Genomic DNA, 17224 nt, shown 5'->3' on the forward strand with positions numbered 1-17224 from the left:
ATCAACTACAGTTACTGTTACGTGGTCATAACTGTAAAGAAAAGCAGTACATAGATTCTCATTTTATCCAGTTATTTTTTTGTCTCAGAAGTAGAAGTCTTTAAGATGGGTCATAATTAATGTTGTCTACACTACAATCACAGCTACACGCTCACTAGAGAAATCAAAAGTTTGCTGATTTTTATCTAGAGAGATAGACTTTATCCTTTAACATATCCTCCTTTCATTTAGTTCTTTTTATTCTCTTCTGCTTACGTACCCCGCTTGTTGTTTCCCTTTCCAAACAGACTTATTCCCTCTTCACTTCCCAGTCTATTGCTTTTTTCTTACAGCTTCCTTTCCTTTCAAAGTTTTATAGTCCTCTCTTCTGTGCATCCTTTTCTCGTACACGTGCCAGGACACAGGATAGCATAAAGAACATCCAGACAGCTGCATTACAAGAGAAAATGAAGTTTTGGGACTTTCATTAGTTAGTTCTGACTGATTGGACAAAGCCAAAACTTAAATAATATTTTTGTAAATTTAGTTCTTTGTTAGTATCCTGTTTCAGTCACCGTTACTTCAACAAATCCTTTGTACTACTTTAATACTCTGTATACTCTGCTTTTTTTGTAACTTTAAGGGATGCTACATGTTAATTGGGCTTAAGTACAGGGGCAGTTGTATTAATATTAAGGTCTGACAATTATAAAACCTAGAAAACATTCAGAGAAACTCACAGTTGTGAGCTTCAGAAGTGCAACATCTCAGAGTCAAAGTGGAAATGATATTATATCACTGCAGTTGCACAGGTATGAAAACTCAGTGCTTCGTGATACTCAGTTGAGCTTAAACATTTTTCTTTTAAAAAGATTACTTTAAAGACTATTTTTCTTAATCTTGGCTATACGTTCTAGGTTAACTATGAAAAATGCCTATAAGTATGCAATATCACTATGCCACTGCTGGTGGCACCAGGAAACCACTAATAAGAGATGAGATTTGAAAGTTCCTGGCTATAACTATATGAAAATCACATAACATAATAAATGGGCTTTGAAATACGACAATGGAAAGAGTATTGAGGGGTAAAGTCACTAAGGAAGACAAAGTTAGAAAGCTTGTGTTTAGTACTTGTGAGGTGCTTTTCATAGAAGTAGTCTACAGAAATACTTGAGTTTATTGCGGAACTTATTACATGAAAATTTTGGCAAGAAATGTAGAGAGTAGTTAAAAGGTTTCCAGATAGTCATAGACATGAAATCAGGATTCGGGGGGGAGGGGGGGGAGGGGGAGGGGAGGGTGGAGGAGAAGTAGAAAAATTAACTTTTTATCTAAACTTCTAAGTTCCAAATATTTTCTAAGTGTTGGATTTTGCTACTGGATTTGAATCTGTAAATTACAAACTCACTCTCAAAATATTACCTCGAATTTGCATTTCAGCATGTGAATCTAGAACTCTGTTCATGGATAGTAATTATTGAATTATCTAATTGTAGAAACGTGTCTATCTTTTCATAGGCACGAGAAAACTGAATTTATTTTTCAGGATTATATTACTGGTTGCATGGATTTCCTGTATTTTTATACCAGAAATTATGTTAGACTAGCACAGAGCAGAATACACAGCATTTATAGACCTGTCCCAAAGTTTTTCTCATTTTCATTTCCTTATCCATTCTGCTAAGTGTACCAATAAAGTCACCTATCTTTCCCCCACTCTTAATGTAGTATTTGATTTTTTTAGGCTGAAAAAGACTGTTCAAAGAGCAGACCGTGTTTTCCCATGTGTGTAAACAGTTGAGCAAATTATCTTTGCTATAAAAATAAGATAACATTAACACTGAAAGTTTAAAAATGTCTGAGTATTCTGTTTTAAAAATATGTAATTATTTGCTCTGTTTCAGATGAATGACATTATAGGGACAGTTAGAGATTCAAATTTGAAGCTGACTCTCGCTTTTGGAATTGGCATGCACCATGCTGGTCTGCATGAGAGAGACAGGAAAACTGTGGAAGAATTGTTTGTGAACTGTAAAATCCAGGTATGTTTGTTCTTTGAATCCTACCATAATGAGTTTTACATGGAATTTTAAAAGTTGGCTTTTTGTTACATATACCTCATTAATCTTTCTTTCTCTTTTAGGTTCTTATTGCTACAAGCACATTAGCTTGGGGTGTAAATTTTCCAGCTCATTTAGTAATTGTTAAAGGAACAGAATACTATGATGGAAAAACAAGGCGTTATGTGGATTATCCCATTACAGGTACTGACATAAATTATGGGAATGCTCATATGCTGAAATTTATTTCAAGTATATGCAAATGATCTGAATTATTTAGTATCGAACCAATGAGAATACCTAAATTAGGTAGAGGCTAAAATTTGTTAGGACACGTTTCTTTGTTTAATGTGAGCTGTAAGATGACTCTGAAGGTTTTATGTGATAAAGTTTCCATTTTGTAAATCTTTTTTCCTTTTCAAGTACTGTTAATGCATACCATTCAAAATAAAGGGACAATACAGAGTTATATTAAGATGTCCAGTAATTTGCATAAAAGGAAGATTTCTCACAAATAATAGTTCTTCATTTTTGAAACATTTTTCTAAAATAAAAATAGATTTTTAGCAATGAACTTACCTGTGGTACAAAAAATGAGTTATACTTGTATGAGAACATAAAATTTATGTCATTACTTGACAGTATAAAAAAATTTTAGCTAGTGTAGTATCTTCAGTAATGCTTCAAAATTAATCAGCTTAATTAAATGTTTGAATTCCTGGTTTGGCAGAGAGTTCTATTGCTTCCTACCCTCCAGCAATTTCCACCTTTTCATAGTCTGCTCTGCAGTGCTTTCAACAAGCTTAGGAAACTGAACACTTGAGGAACTTATTTCAGAGTTCAGACAGGGAGAATATTTGTCTGGATGGTACTAAGCTTGAAGAATGAAGACAAGCTAAATTTATTCCAGGTTTCCTGTTCTGTTTTCTCTTCTTTTTTCATAAGAGAAAGTTTGTTAAATGATCCAGTACTGTGCCAGAGATATGTACACCTAAAGACAATCTAAGTGTTATCTGTAATACAGAGATCTTGCATCCTTTTAGCCACACATCTTTTTTGCAAGAGAAGCTTACTAGTGAAAAAAGTTCGAACTGAAAATATACAAGTTACTTCTCTGAATAACCCATAATGGTGTTAATTTAGTGGTTAGTGGTCTTCAGGAAACTTGAGGTCTATTTCCAATCTATTTCTCTTGTACAAGGATTCTGTTATGACCTAGGAGCATGAACACTTGCATTTTGTGACAGACCAGCTCATATAAACCCCGTACAAACAGCCTCTTTACAGAACTAGTATCTCATACATCCTGACTGGAAGAGCAGTGGCAACTGACTTTATTAGTGAATAGGGAAAAATGCTGAGGAAAGAAACCATCTCATATTTTAGATTTCACGTTGAATCTAAGGGATTGTAATAGAGAGTAAATAGTAAAATAATGTTTTTAAAAGAAATTGGAAACTTGGTGAGCACTGGAGCCTTACTGTGCTGTTCTAGAAATATTTTGTACAAGTATGCACAAAGGCTTTAGGAAAGGTTTATGCTTTCATTGTCTATTACCTTTTTGATCTGAGATTACCTGCATAGTGGAGGTTGCTCAGTTCTTGAGTTTTATATAAGACTTCTTAGGAAAACTAACAGAAGTTACCATCTATGATTTAGATTTTGTTATCTGCACTGCAACAGAATGTGTAGATTCCTTATTTTATGAAGAAACACGTGCTGTGGTTTGGAGCACTTTCTAGAGACTATTCATGTATTTGGAAGTCATATGGATAGGTAATACAGTTTTTCAGCAGTGCTTAAATGAAAATTTAAAGTTTTGTTTGGAAATATTTCCAAATGTTCACAATACTGTCTTTAGTGCAGCCCTCAAATATGCTTTTTCTGTTCCATCATTAACTTGGCTTCTCCCTGCTGAACTTGCCTTTTTGTATTAGGGATGTTTTGACTACAAGGAAGCAGCAGAGTGCAGAATGAATTATTCTGGTGTGCTCAGTAATTTCAAAATAAGTAAAAACGCTTCTTTCAGTGAAGTCAGAGGTTTTGTGGAGGTCCTTCTCTCAATTTCCAGACATTTACTCAGCCATTTGGATAGTATTTGGCATTTGGAGAGTTTAGTTAAAACTCTCTAAAAAAAAAAGCAGCAAAAAAGTAGCATTGAGTCAATAGAAAAAGATTTGGAATAATTTGGAATAATTATGTAGGGGAATATTGGCAAAAATCGCATCCTGACTTTCTGACTTTTTTTTTTTTTTTTTTTTTTTTTTTTTTTGGTAAATCCATTTTCTATGTGGTATTATGCAGAATTTCAATCACCATACTAGAATAACAAGAAGTTTCATCTACCCCTGTAGGTGTATGACACCTATTCAGAAATCCAATTTTCCGACTAGTTCCATTTTATGTTTTGTGTTGCTTCTAGATTTACAAAATGAATAAAATTATTTTAAAAAATTAGTGTCTAATGTAGTTTATGTGTATAACAAGTCAAAGTGCACTGAAAACTTTTGTTTATTAACAGCAGCTGTTTCTCCAGTCATTGTCCATTCCTATGTCATATTCTATACTTTCTGGCTTGTCCTTTTTCAGCCACAATACACAGATGTCCACTGGGCCAAAAAGGTTACTTTGCTTCTCAGGCCAAATAAATTCTTTTTTAAAATGCTAGGTTCTTCAAACTACATACCCTGCGGGTATCAAAGATCTCACAGAATGCACAAAACATAAGTTTTAACATAACATAATATAACATTCCTGTCGTTTCTTCCAACTTAAATGCTGAAGGCACCAGAAAGAGATCGGAGCTCTGTTTAGAGGGACAAAGAAAGGCCTATGCTGATGCACTTCTCAGATTATGAGAGAGACTGATAAATGATAAGCATACCTGTACTGGTGGGCAGTTAGAAAGTTGAGCATATTTCATTCAAACTGGTATTTTCTGTGTCTCTAGAGATCACTAACTGACTAGTATTTGCAGGTAGAGTGGTATAGGTAAGCTTTAACCTTATCAGCTTTTAAATTTGTGTATTGTGATCCAGGAACAACATATGATATGAAACCCTCTCTACTTGAGTACTTGTAACAAATACAGTTTGTCCTGAAGTTTGAGTAGCAGATATCATAGCTGTCAAGAATTAGAATTTCCCATTACCATTTTTTTCCTCTAAAACATTAAAAACCAAGGAAATTATATACAGCAAAAAGGCTTGTATTGTATAGTGAAGGCAAGTACTAGAAATTTAGGAAATTATATGCATTTGCCATTGTAGGCTTCACGAGTTCTCTTATCATTAATTTCCTGATATCAAATTAGGGATGTATGTGAAATGGAGGGAGAATAGGAGAAATTTATACTAGATGTAGGCCTGGATAGTATAGCAATGAGTAGTCTTCAAGTATGCAAGAAGACAGTCCAGACCAGAAAGAGGTCCATTATAAATCCGTGAGTTGGGAAAAAAATCAGCTATGTCAAAACCAATAGAGCATAAAAGGCCAAATAAATAAATAAATAAATAAATCTTTTACTACACATTATATAGAAATGAATACTTTTATTTCTACATTTTAGTTAAATTCATTTGCTTTATATGTTTTTGTTTCTCTGGCAGATGTACTTCAGATGATGGGGCGTGCAGGCAGACCACAATTCGATAACCAAGGCAAAGCTGTAATTCTAGTTCATGATATCAAGAAAGACTTCTACAAAAAATTTCTGTATGAACCTTTCCCAGTGGAATCCAGGTAAAGTTGAAGCAATCAGAAAAGCTAATGAAACTGTCAACAGTAATACACATGAGGGATACAGAAAAATAAAACATTCTTCATATCTTCTATGTATCAGAGTCATAGAGTAAAATCATTAAAGAAAATAATGTTATCCATCCTTCTTTCCTTTCTTCCATGAGTCCTGATGCGCTGTTGGACTCCTTAATTCATTTCCAGATAATATTACAAACACTTCTCTGCTACTGGTTGTTGTCTCAAACAATAAACTGTTCTTCAAGGCAAGTGTGCGGGACAACTACTTGTGATTCCCACAACTCTCTGAAATTCTATTACAAATTCCTAATGTGGGGAAAAAAAAAATTCCACTTAGCACAAAAGGCTAGAGGTTAAACTTCATCAAAATAATAGCTAGTTAGAAAAGCAACACAATTAAAAGGTTTATGGTATATCCAGATTACATGGCACTAGGATAAACCAGAAAATCTACTCATAAGAAAGTAAAAAGTTTTTGTAGATAACAAAATCATATCTCTAGTATAACAGTCACATCATGTTCCTCTTTGGAATATTGTAGCTATTCCATACTTCTCATAGGTCATTTTGTGTTTATATATTTAGTAGTATTAGCAATTAGACATATTATATCCTTCACAATATAAAAACAATATTTGATGAACTTTCAGATGAAGGTTCACATGTTGATAGTAATCTCATTAAGTTTTGTGTAAGTTGTGATCTGATTGACTTAGAGGGTTGTACTGCTCTTTTATGATCATCAAAGATACTTGAAGAGCTTCATAGCTTCAAAGATGAACTCTGGAGAGCTTTTTTTTTTTTCTTTTTTCTTTTTTTTTTTTTGAAGTATTTTAGTTTTGGAATGCTTTCTCATCTTGTTGTACCAGAGAGCAGATTTATCAGCTCTGTGTAGTACTTCCAATGTTTAAAATTAAATTTCGGATTTTTTTAATTACAGATTTTTTCTATTAGGGATTGTCTATGCATTAATTGTAAGACTTGAGTACACAACTTGTATGACAGGCCTTGTGCTTTCACTGGTCCTGGGTTTGAAAAACAGCACTCGTTCCTAATTATTGTTTACTTTTGGCAATAGGAAAAGAACAGTAAGAAAAGTAAAAGGATTATAATACAGGAAAAATCAGGCTAATCTTTAAAGATATTTACCATTCCCTGACTGAACTGCAGCCAGGCATGATCTCATTAGATCTCCAAGAGAAGGTCTTTGTTCCATTTGATGAAACTAAAATAGCATTTTACTCTGTAAGAAACTTTCTGGGTAAAACCAGGTTTGTTTGCTTGTTTGTTTTCTCCCTACATTCAGTGAAGATGAAGAAAAATCTGGGGTAGCAATTTTGATGTAATTTTAATAGCCTCTCAAGTATCTGCCAGGTATTAGATAAGCCATTGCCACTGTTTCATTTCCTGTTTGTCTTTCTGTATGATTTTCTGTTGGATTAAACCAACACGATCATATGGTCAACATACAGCATTCAGAAGTTTATCACTGAGTAGCTCCATCTGAATGCATTCCATGAATTACTTAAACATGTGCATTCTTGGTCCAATCAAAAAATAATTTGAGCTTCATACCAATATCATGTAAAGAAGATGACTGACCTTGCAATTACATCCCGTCTTCCCTTCTTCTCTTCCTCTCTTTCTCTGGAAAATAAATATATTATATTTTCAGATTTAAAGTAATAAACCTTTTAATGCACAAGTCTACAAGCTGTATTTATTACCTGTCTCTGTGATTGTAAAGTTAGCAAAATCCTCTTGTTTCCTGTTCTTCAGCTTATTAGATGTGCTGGCTGACCACTTGAATGCTGAAATTGCTGCTGGAACTATTACTTCTAAGCAGGATGCAATGGATTATATCACTTGGACTTATTTCTTCCGACGACTTATAATGAACCCAACGTGAGTATAAAATACAAATGCAATTTAATCTAAAGGTAGCTTTAGGGTAGAGTTGATCCAGAGGTGATCCTGCTGTTGTTGGAGCCTGGAATAGTTAGCAGTCTCTACTGTATGAGTCTTACTGGCCCACACATGGAATAAAACTTGTGTGCACGATTTTTTTTCTCTAAATATAAATGCATTTTTGGCAGATAACTTATGTTACAATTTAGTAACAACTATAAAATAGCATTATTGAGAGGGCTATATCAGTATCCCTAAAATAAAACTGCAGATTATCACATTCTTTTAGATATTATATTTATAGTGTGTTACTTTTTTAACATTGATATGTTATGCCCAGTTTTCTAAAGAAAATCTACAAAGATTGAGTTTTGCTAATAAATAAGAGAATAGCTATCAGCTGTTTGTCTGTGATAAAGTTTACTTTCATTAGGGGTTCCTGGTGAAACCATGTGTGCAATATTTTCAGTGATTGATATCATCCTGCCTAGTTCCAGCTGGTATGCAGATCATTCTGAGCTGTTCCAGCAACTAGCCTGCCTTTGCCACAATATCGTTTCGGGTAAATGGTTTGTTATGTATCATGTGATCAATTACCCACCAAAATAGTGTGTCAAATACAGAATTAGGCATTTCTTGACAAATTAGAACATCATATTTCTGAAATCAAGCTACTGCTATAATGTTTGGGTGAAATTTCATTTGAGTTCTTACAGGCAAGTGATGCTGATACTTGCAGGTGAAAAAAGACAGAATAAAAACTTCCTCTAATTCTTTTTTTCTGTCTTCATTAGTTTTGAAGTCTACATCTAGCTCTGTTCTAAGAATATCCCACAGGACAGAATTTCCATCTAATCTTCTTAGGAAATTAAAAATGCAGTGTTAGAACTAACAAAATGAATAAATGTATGTGAAAGATGTTTCTGTCTGAGTGGAACAAACAGCTAAATTCTCTTTCATCTAGGTTAGATGAAGGTAAAGCTGTGATCCAAACCACAAATAATGTTGAAAGCTGCATATTCTTTTTTAGTATAAAGAATAAGTGATGTTATTTTAAAATGTCTTAATATTGCATTGCTCTACAAAAGTGTTGATTTATCTTCAGCAAGTTTTAATTATGTGGTGTCTGTGGTAAGTAGTATTTTAAGACAAAACATATGATTCATAGGTAAATGTAGAACGATCTTGTAGGCAAGCTCTCCCCAGTGTAAAAGAAGGTTCCCACTGAAATGGATTTGTTGTGTTCACTAATGGCTGTTTTGTCCCAGCGTATGCTTTAATGTGTAGTGTTACAGAAAGTTAAATGTGAAGTTATCTCAGTATCAATTTGTAAACGCGAGTTGTGCTGATCAGAGGGTGTTCTAAGGAAACTGGGAAAATCTAACCCATTATTTCATAGCGTTAAGCAAAGTCATTGTAGTGAAGGCAATATGAACAAATCTTGACTAGTCGTGTCCATAATGGCAGGATAGGAATGCAAAGTGAGTTTTCTAATGAATTTGGAGTATTTTATTGGAATACCACACAACCAGATTGGAACAGTTCACAAGTTTATCTGCTTTCCCCAGCATCTCATCCACACAGAAGTACTCAGCATTCCTTTTGTACTCAGTCATGCAGAGACAAAAATGAAGGACATTACTGACTGCTAGAGAGGTCATTTCTAGATACCAAGCACAAATGCAACAGATGTACACACTTTTCCTTTCTTTGATGTGTTAATAATTACTACAAAGGTTCATCCAAATTTACTAAACTTGCCATTTAGTAGCATTCCTGGACATACATGCTATATGTAGCATTTTAATTGAATCAGTGTTTAGATGAGATACATCAAAAGAAAACTGAAGAGTTTTATGAAATCAGTGCTGGTTAAGATAACTTGTAGTAAATTGCAGTCCAGTAATGGTATTTACTGTGCCATAAATGAATTTATGATATACTTGATAATTCCAGACAAGAACTGTTTGTGGTCCTTAATAGTTCAGACCTTTAGGTTATTTTTTCACAATGACTACATTTTGGTTTTAGTACTTACACAGTAGCTACTCAGAATGTTGACATTCTCTCCATCATGAAACAAGTTATTTTCCAGCAGCAGGTGACTGGCTGTACCTTAGTGGTAAATAAGTAATTCCCATATGCATGGTTGGTAAATTGCCTTGGGATTCTTTGGCATGAAAGGCATTGCATGTGATGCTGTAAATCTCTGAAATAATGGTCTTAGGTAATATGCAAAAGATTTATAATCTTATTTACTGCCAGTTTAAGCTACTTCTATATTAAAGCTGCGTAAACAAATCTAGGATCATTCTATTGCAAACCAGTACCATAAAGTGCCTTACTTACAATGTAAGTAATTTGAATTATATTATTTTATAAATACTAATTTACTTTTATGGTGAGATAAACATCAAAGTATCTTTTTGCTCTAAGTTGCTCGGTTTCATCTAGAGATGTAAAGAATTAAGATGTTTTTTGTGGCCCAGAAGATAATTTATTAGTCTTGTAATAACAACTTTATAAATAGTGTTGTTAAAAAAAAAAAAAAAATCTTTGTGTGATACAACACTTTTTTTCATCAAACCACTTAGTTTTCCTTTCTGATGAATTTCCATATCCTGCAGTCTGTGAAATGTATAGTTAAGAGGAGTAGTTGAGCTGTTGATTTGGGACAGTGAAGTAGCTGAGTGCTAGTTTCAATCAGTGGCACACTGAATACCCATGTGCATGCGTATGTTCAAAAGTTGATGTGCAAACAAGAAGGGTGGTTCAAATAAAACTGCTTAGCAAAGTGTATCAATTTCAGTATACAGAGGGTTTTTGTTGGTGTTTTTTTTCACTTCCCCAAAGCAATGTAGAGACTTTTGAATTTGTAGTTTAAGTCTGAGTTTCCATACTATTTCAGTCAAGAACTATAATGTGTTCTTCTTTCCACATACAACTTCAACCTTTATGTTCTCTACTTAGTCAAGATCATGTTTAAAGATTGATCAACTAAGTGCCTTGTTCTTTGAAAGGGTCTATTTTGAGAGGCTCATCTGTCATAGCTAGCAGACTGAAGATCTTCTTTCCTTGGCTGGAATTCCTTGACTGTTTCATTATTTTACCCCTATAAAAGATTATAATCTGCAACATTCTACAAAAGAAAAATTGCTATGGGAAACGTTTTCTGTAAATCAGGTTATATTTTCCAGATACATATGCAGTAAAAGGGAAATAGAAATTTACAACATATGTTAAGCTGGGCAGAATCAGCTTTCATCTGGAATGTTAATTTTTAGATGTTCTGAGAACTTACATCATACCACTCTTAAAATGTGTGGGCTTTTATGTATTTTTATATGTGTGTGTATGTTTACATTAGTACTGGTAAAATTAATTTTCTGTGTAAATTTCTTCTGAGAACTTGAAAGAAATATTAATTCTGGCGATTATTAATGTTTTTCACTTTGTTGCAGCCTTTTATTATTTATATGAAAGAATGTATTGTGAACTATAACTAAATGAAATCATCTCAGACTTACACTGTTATCAGTAATCATACATTTATATTTTACTCTAAATTTTCTTTCTTCACTATAATTAGCTGAGAGTGTCCAATACAAGTTGATCTCAAATTAATGCCTCCTACTTATTTCCATGACAACTATAAAAGATACAAGGAGCATAACAACACATCTGAAAAAGCAAATTCTCAGCTACCAAACTCTATTTTATAACATTAGCTGTACATTTTCACCAGCAATGAGCAAGAGCCTGTATGCCACACTCATAAAAATCTGTACCAGCAGAGCTGACCTGTTCATAGCCATTATGATGGTGTCGTTGCTAGCAAAATGTTGCCTATGCAATCAATTTTTCATTGGCTCAAACAGAGGAAATCAGAAGGCATTAAATCTGGTCTGTACAGTGAACGTGATAGAACAGTCCGGCCAAGACTGTCAATGCATTCCTTGGTCTTCAAACTGATGAGAGGCATGGCATTGTTGGGCTGCTAGAGAAAGGTTGTCTTCTCTGGCCTGACTCTGAAAGTTCAGTCCTTCAGCTTCGTCAGTGTTGTGATGTAGTGATCAGAGTTGACTGGTTGTGTAGTTTCCAGGAAATCCAGAAGGATCATCTCTTTCCTACCCAAAAAAGACAGTGCACGTCATTTTACTTAATGAGGGCTATGTCTTCAACTTTTTCTTCATTGGGGTGTTCAGGTCAGCGCTCCATGGACTGCTTTTTTGACTCTCACTAGTAGTGGTGACGCCACATCATCTTTTCATCATTATGATGTAAAGTGTCCATCCAGGAAACTGTCACCTTCAGCTTTGTATTGCTTCAATAGGTTCTGACAAACTTGCATACAGTGTTATTTCAGCTCCCATGTGAGCATTTTGGTGAACCACCTGTCTCAAACTTTGCAATATTTCAATGTTGGCATCATCATTTCTAATGCACTAAAGCTGAAATTCAGGTCTGTATGCAATTCCCTTGCCATAATCTGCTGATTCGTGTAGATGAGCTGACTGAGACATTCTTCATTTTGTGGTATGACAGTTGTGCATGGCCACTTAGAACACAGCCTGTCTTTCACATTGCTGATGCCACTGCTGAAATACATTACCTACCACCTCACTGTGTAGACATCTACTGTTTGGTCTCCATAAACATTCAACAGCTGACAATGTGTGTAAATGGATACAGTTTTTTTCAACATGGTGAAAGTCAATGCTGCACCTTTGCTTCATGCATTCTGCTGCCATCAGTTCCACAGCAACAAAATGTAATGGATTTTTGGTGGGAAGGTTCAACTGCTACTGCCATGCCACCAATATTTGCCTCTGATGCCATGGGCCAGTATAATGAAATAGGAGGCACTGATTTCAGAGCAACCTTTGTAACATGAATAAAACAGAAGATTAAAAATAATGATTACCATTGTTCCATAATAATTTCCAGTGTAAAAGTGCAATCATATTCATCCAGTCAGAATAGAATGATTTGTATAGAATCCAGTAACAAAAGCACAGACTTTTAGGACTTCTTTGGAATTATATCAGAAGGTGGGTTACAGATGAAGTAACAAAGATGAAAAGAAAAAGCGAAGAGAAAAATATTTGTTAAAGCAAATATATGAATGCAATAAATTAATGTGTACAGTAAAATACAGATGTATATTACCAGCTGTCATATTTCTGCATGCTCTGGTGCATTTTAGCAAGCCAGTCTCAGACTGGAAACAGTCAGTGATGCCTTGGCAGTAGAAATGGGTTGGTACGTTTTCACATGGCTCCACCTATGAAAGTCCATCAGTTGTGACATCTACTCAGTACCATTTGCATGGTGTTGCAGCCACCAAAGGCCACAAGCTGATGATATTAAGCACAGTTGGGAACTGCAGAAAAGATTTTTATGAAAGCAACTATCTGTGCTTCTCCCATGCTTATTCATAACAAAATTCATCTTTCAGTACTGTAACATCAGAAAGCACACATTCTGGAAGTCATGTGAGTGCAGTTTATTTCCAATGGCCTTCCAACTAGCAACTTTCTTTTTTTAATATGTTTGGCTGACTCTGCCACTGAGTTTCATTATGTGTTTCCCTATTACTACCGTATAATCTGAACATAAAAACATGGAGCTGTAACATATGACTTCACAGCATTGACAGTTATAGCAGGATCATTTCAAGGCTGATGAAAAATTTCCTAGAGAGATCTCAGGTCAGGTTTACATAAACTAAACAGGAAATGATTGCCACCATTCACATTAAGTCCTAAATGTTTTGTGTAACTTCATCTACATTTTATGTTCCTGCTTGTCTCTATTTTTTTCAGCTGATGAAATTCCACACTTCCTTAGATTAGAGAAATAAGTTTATCTTTCATGGTTTGTTGTTCTTAATAAGCTTTACAAGGTTTGGGATTTTTAAATGTATTCTTTTATAGAAGTTTTTGATCGTTTAAATTTTACATACTTTGTAAATTCTTATGATACCTAGGGGTTTGTTATTGCTTTTTCCCAATGGACTACTAATGGAAGTTAGCCTGTCTAGCCCATGTGGTAGATGTTGTTAGGATAAAACTGCCTTTGACTTTCACACCTCTCAGGGGACGAGTAATTGTTGTGTTCAAACAGCCTGTAATTGTGATCCCGCTGGCTTTCTCAGTACGCTTCTGGCTATTAGAATCATTAAACAACTCAGCACCTGTTAACAGCATTGTAAATATTCAACCCTGCTTGTGTGCAGGTTGAGTCCAATATAGGAGAAGGCTTACAGAGCCCAGCCTCATAAATTAGAGCTTCTGACAAGTCAATTATTGTGAAACTGGGTTTCACTGTGAAATAAATGAAATGGTGTGCTGATAAAAAGGTAGGCTGTCTGTTTATAGCAAAGGGAAAATAATGACTAGATGATTCAATGCAGTGAGCATGAAACTGCATTGTTTTTATTCTTTATCTGTAATTAAATAGTTAGGTCATATAGCTTCCTAGAGGAACTTACATACAAAGCAGTATTTATATTTGGAGCATACCAACATGCAAAATTCTACTTGCTTTTATTCCAGCACATTCAGAATTCCACCTAATGTCTACACAGTATCTCTGGTTTTGCTAATGATTTTAACATAGTCTTTTTAGATGAATGGCTCTGCTTTTTATTAAGGGAAATCATGCTGAATGACCAAGAAGCTTCTGTGGGTGCACTCAAAATTATATTTACCCCATTATAGATAGTAGCTAAAACACACCGATTCCACTTCACTCAAGATTACATGTAATTTAAGATTTTTCTTCACATTGTTTTGTTTGCACTAGGCAACTAGATATTTAATCTGACAATAATTTACTGAAAATCAGCAAATTTTTGATTAATTAACTTTTAAAAGGCTTTATAATGCATTCTATCATTAAGTCTTCAGTGTGCAGTGTTGAAAATTAGACTACAAGATAAAATCTCCTTGAATTACTGTCTGAAATTACAGTCGTAACAAATCATTTCATTGTATTGCCCATATCTTCCCTAACTTTATCAGTATGCATCATCAGTGTTGTGATACTGCAAATAATGATGCTGAAACAATACAGTGGAAGCCTAAAATACTGTGACAACAAAGTGCCTTAATTAGTCATTTAAGTAATGCTAGATTCAATTTGGAGGAAAATACTAATGAATCTTTAGTGGTTTACATCTATAAAACAGAAAATCTTTTCACACTCAAACAATATATGTAGTTAATTACTTGGATTGTTTTCAGAAGGTAAACAAAATGATACACAGTAAATTCTATTAATAAAAAGAGTTTAATATGTTTTTAGCTAAAATCTCAGGGGGAGAAAAGCTGCAAGTGACCTTTTTATGTCATTGCTGTTTTGCTTCAGATTTCATGACTTAAATGAAAACTAAGCTGCTGAAAATAATTACTTTTGCTGCAAAGAAGTTTTCTTTGCATAAGATCAGGATTGTGTGATTGTTTATCATATAAAACTTTTCAGTCAATGCAGTTACTTGTTTTGTTATGAACAGCAACTGTGATGGTAAATATTTAAGATCGTCTTGTCATGAACTGATACATAATACCATGGAGCTGAATATTCCACTGCCAAATAGATATTTTGCTGTCTAATGTAACTGACTGTCTCTGCAGAGCATACTTTTAATAATTTTTTCTCACTGCAGTAGTGTTTTACTCCAACTTTATTCAGTTATAAGTGAACAGTCAGTGAACTAAATTTATAATTTACAATTAACAAGAAAGGAAAAAAAAGAAACAAAAATAACTATTTTTCCATTTAACATACAGCTTTTCTTCAGTTATATGTTACTGCTATTCCAAAATAAGATAAAGGAATGTTAAAATCTGTTAAGAAAATATTATTGCTTATTATTGCTTATTAGATTATATTAAAAATAACAGTCATGGAAGGGTGCTTCTGGTACTTAAATCACAAGTCTCTCTTTTAAAATTTGCTAAAAGCAGCATTATAGTAAAGGGAATAGAGCTTAAATCAATGAATGGTATTCTTCTGCCCCTAATACAACATCAACAACTGAACTGATAATCTAAATTCCCTTTCTGAGTCAGTGATCAGATTCCATTTCATCTAAAAACAGAAATCTGAAATACCTCGGATGAATAGCATTCTCTAAGTGTGTGCTTCTCTCCTCTGACAGTATGGAGAGTTAAAAAGACTAACTCAGGTGTAAATGTAGCTATGTAAAATCAACTGAAATGAATCTCAGCACACAGTTATACAGCCTGTTGTACACATGCACAAAATACCACTGAAAGAAGCTAATCTTCATTACAGTGTGTGGCGTTTACAGTGGAGATGCTGAGTGCACAGTGGAAACAGTAGGACATTTAGTAAAGCAGCTGGTAGGAACAAAGGTGCATCTTTCATTATTGCAGCAATCTCAGTAGTCTGTATGAGTAACAGTAACTTCCAGAATTAAACGAGCTTTCAAATGTGCTTTTTATTAACCCAAAAGATCATTGGTTTTATATATTTTTTTAATTTCTTCTTTGAAATAGCACAGTGTGCTTGCATTTCTTAATTTCAGTATTTTGAAACTTTCTGAGTGTTCACAGTTTTAGTTTGAGTTACTTTCTGAATTTGTGCCTTTGTTGAAGCTAATGCTCAAGGTCTTATTACGTTTTTATCTGTCGATTTCAGGGTACAAGCTTTCCCTGAAATTATGTTAGTTTGTGTGAATAAGAATCTTAGAAATACATCTTAAGTACTACTGTTAAGTTGCACTGACTGTGATCACATTGCATTTCTTATACACTAGGTATGTTTTAACGCACTTTATAAACTTTTTTTCCTTAATACAGATAACAAAGAAACATGGTTAGTACGTATAGTTTGTCCCAATGTTTTCACCTGCAAAAGAACATGTGAAATAAACACACTGACAAATACCCATTTCTGTAGTATTAGCAATTAAGTAATTTTAACTTTGACAATAAAATGACACAGAAATATAAAACAAATATTACCATTTGGATTTGTGTACATTTACTTTTTGAAGAGATGTTACTATATGCCCAGCTTTTATTTTCAGAGTTCTGAGAATATAAGAACATTTGCTGTCCTGGGTGGGTTTTCTTTTTTTTCTGTAAATTAAAGTGTTTGTGTTAGTATTGCATTTCTCATTAGACTATATCAGGGAATTTTATGTGTTTAATTGTTTAATGTGCATGTTTCTTGCTCCAAGTATGTTTGTGTATTATAGAGGCCTTGTAAGTTTTCCTACAATATGTTATTGTTTAAAATTTTCAGTGTGTTATAAGAACTTGTGTGATGCATGTGTTTTCAATTCTTCTAGTTACTATAACTTGGACAATGTGAGCCATGACACTATGAACAAATACCTCTCAAGCCTTGTTGAGAAATCCCTCTTTGATTTGGAATGTTCCTACTGTATTGAAATTGGGGAGGTAAGACCAGTATTTTCATTAAGATACATGTTCCTAGAAATTGGGAACAGTTGGATCTATGCTCCTTATTTGAAGGGTTAG

At 34.0% G+C, this 17224-nt stretch overlaps 1 protein-coding gene and 1 long non-coding RNA gene across 3 annotated transcripts in view; one reads left to right on the forward strand and one right to left on the reverse strand.

Moving 5' to 3' along the window:
- ASCC3 (activating signal cointegrator 1 complex subunit 3) overlaps positions 1–17224 on the forward strand; it is a 247440-nt gene that overhangs the window by 190669 nt on the left and 39547 nt on the right. For both annotated transcript variants that reach the window (XM_015858848.2, XM_015858850.2), the window contains exons 31-35: positions 1887–2024; positions 2126–2246; positions 5651–5783; positions 7581–7706; positions 17032–17143. In XM_015858848.2, coding sequence (XP_015714334.1) covers positions 1887–2024; positions 2126–2246; positions 5651–5783; positions 7581–7706; positions 17032–17143 — 630 coding nt within the window. The remainder of the gene's footprint in view (positions 1–1886; positions 2025–2125; positions 2247–5650; positions 5784–7580; positions 7707–17031; positions 17144–17224) is intronic.
- Positions 5779–17224, reverse strand: part of LOC107311927 (uncharacterized) — a 42115-nt gene continuing 30669 nt past the window's right edge. Inside the window, exons 2-3 of the long non-coding RNA XR_014944140.1 lie at positions 7404–7448; positions 5779–6107 (exon numbers count right to left, since the gene is read on the reverse strand). This is a non-coding gene — a long non-coding RNA (uncharacterized LOC107311927). The remainder of the gene's footprint in view (positions 6108–7403; positions 7449–17224) is intronic.

The sequence above is a fragment of the Coturnix japonica genome, chromosome 3 (genome assembly GCF_054131305.1).
Source record: "Coturnix japonica strain WE chromosome 3, WE-NBRP24, whole genome shotgun sequence".
In the NCBI taxonomy this organism is placed as follows: domain Eukaryota; kingdom Metazoa; phylum Chordata; class Aves; order Galliformes; family Phasianidae; genus Coturnix; species Coturnix japonica.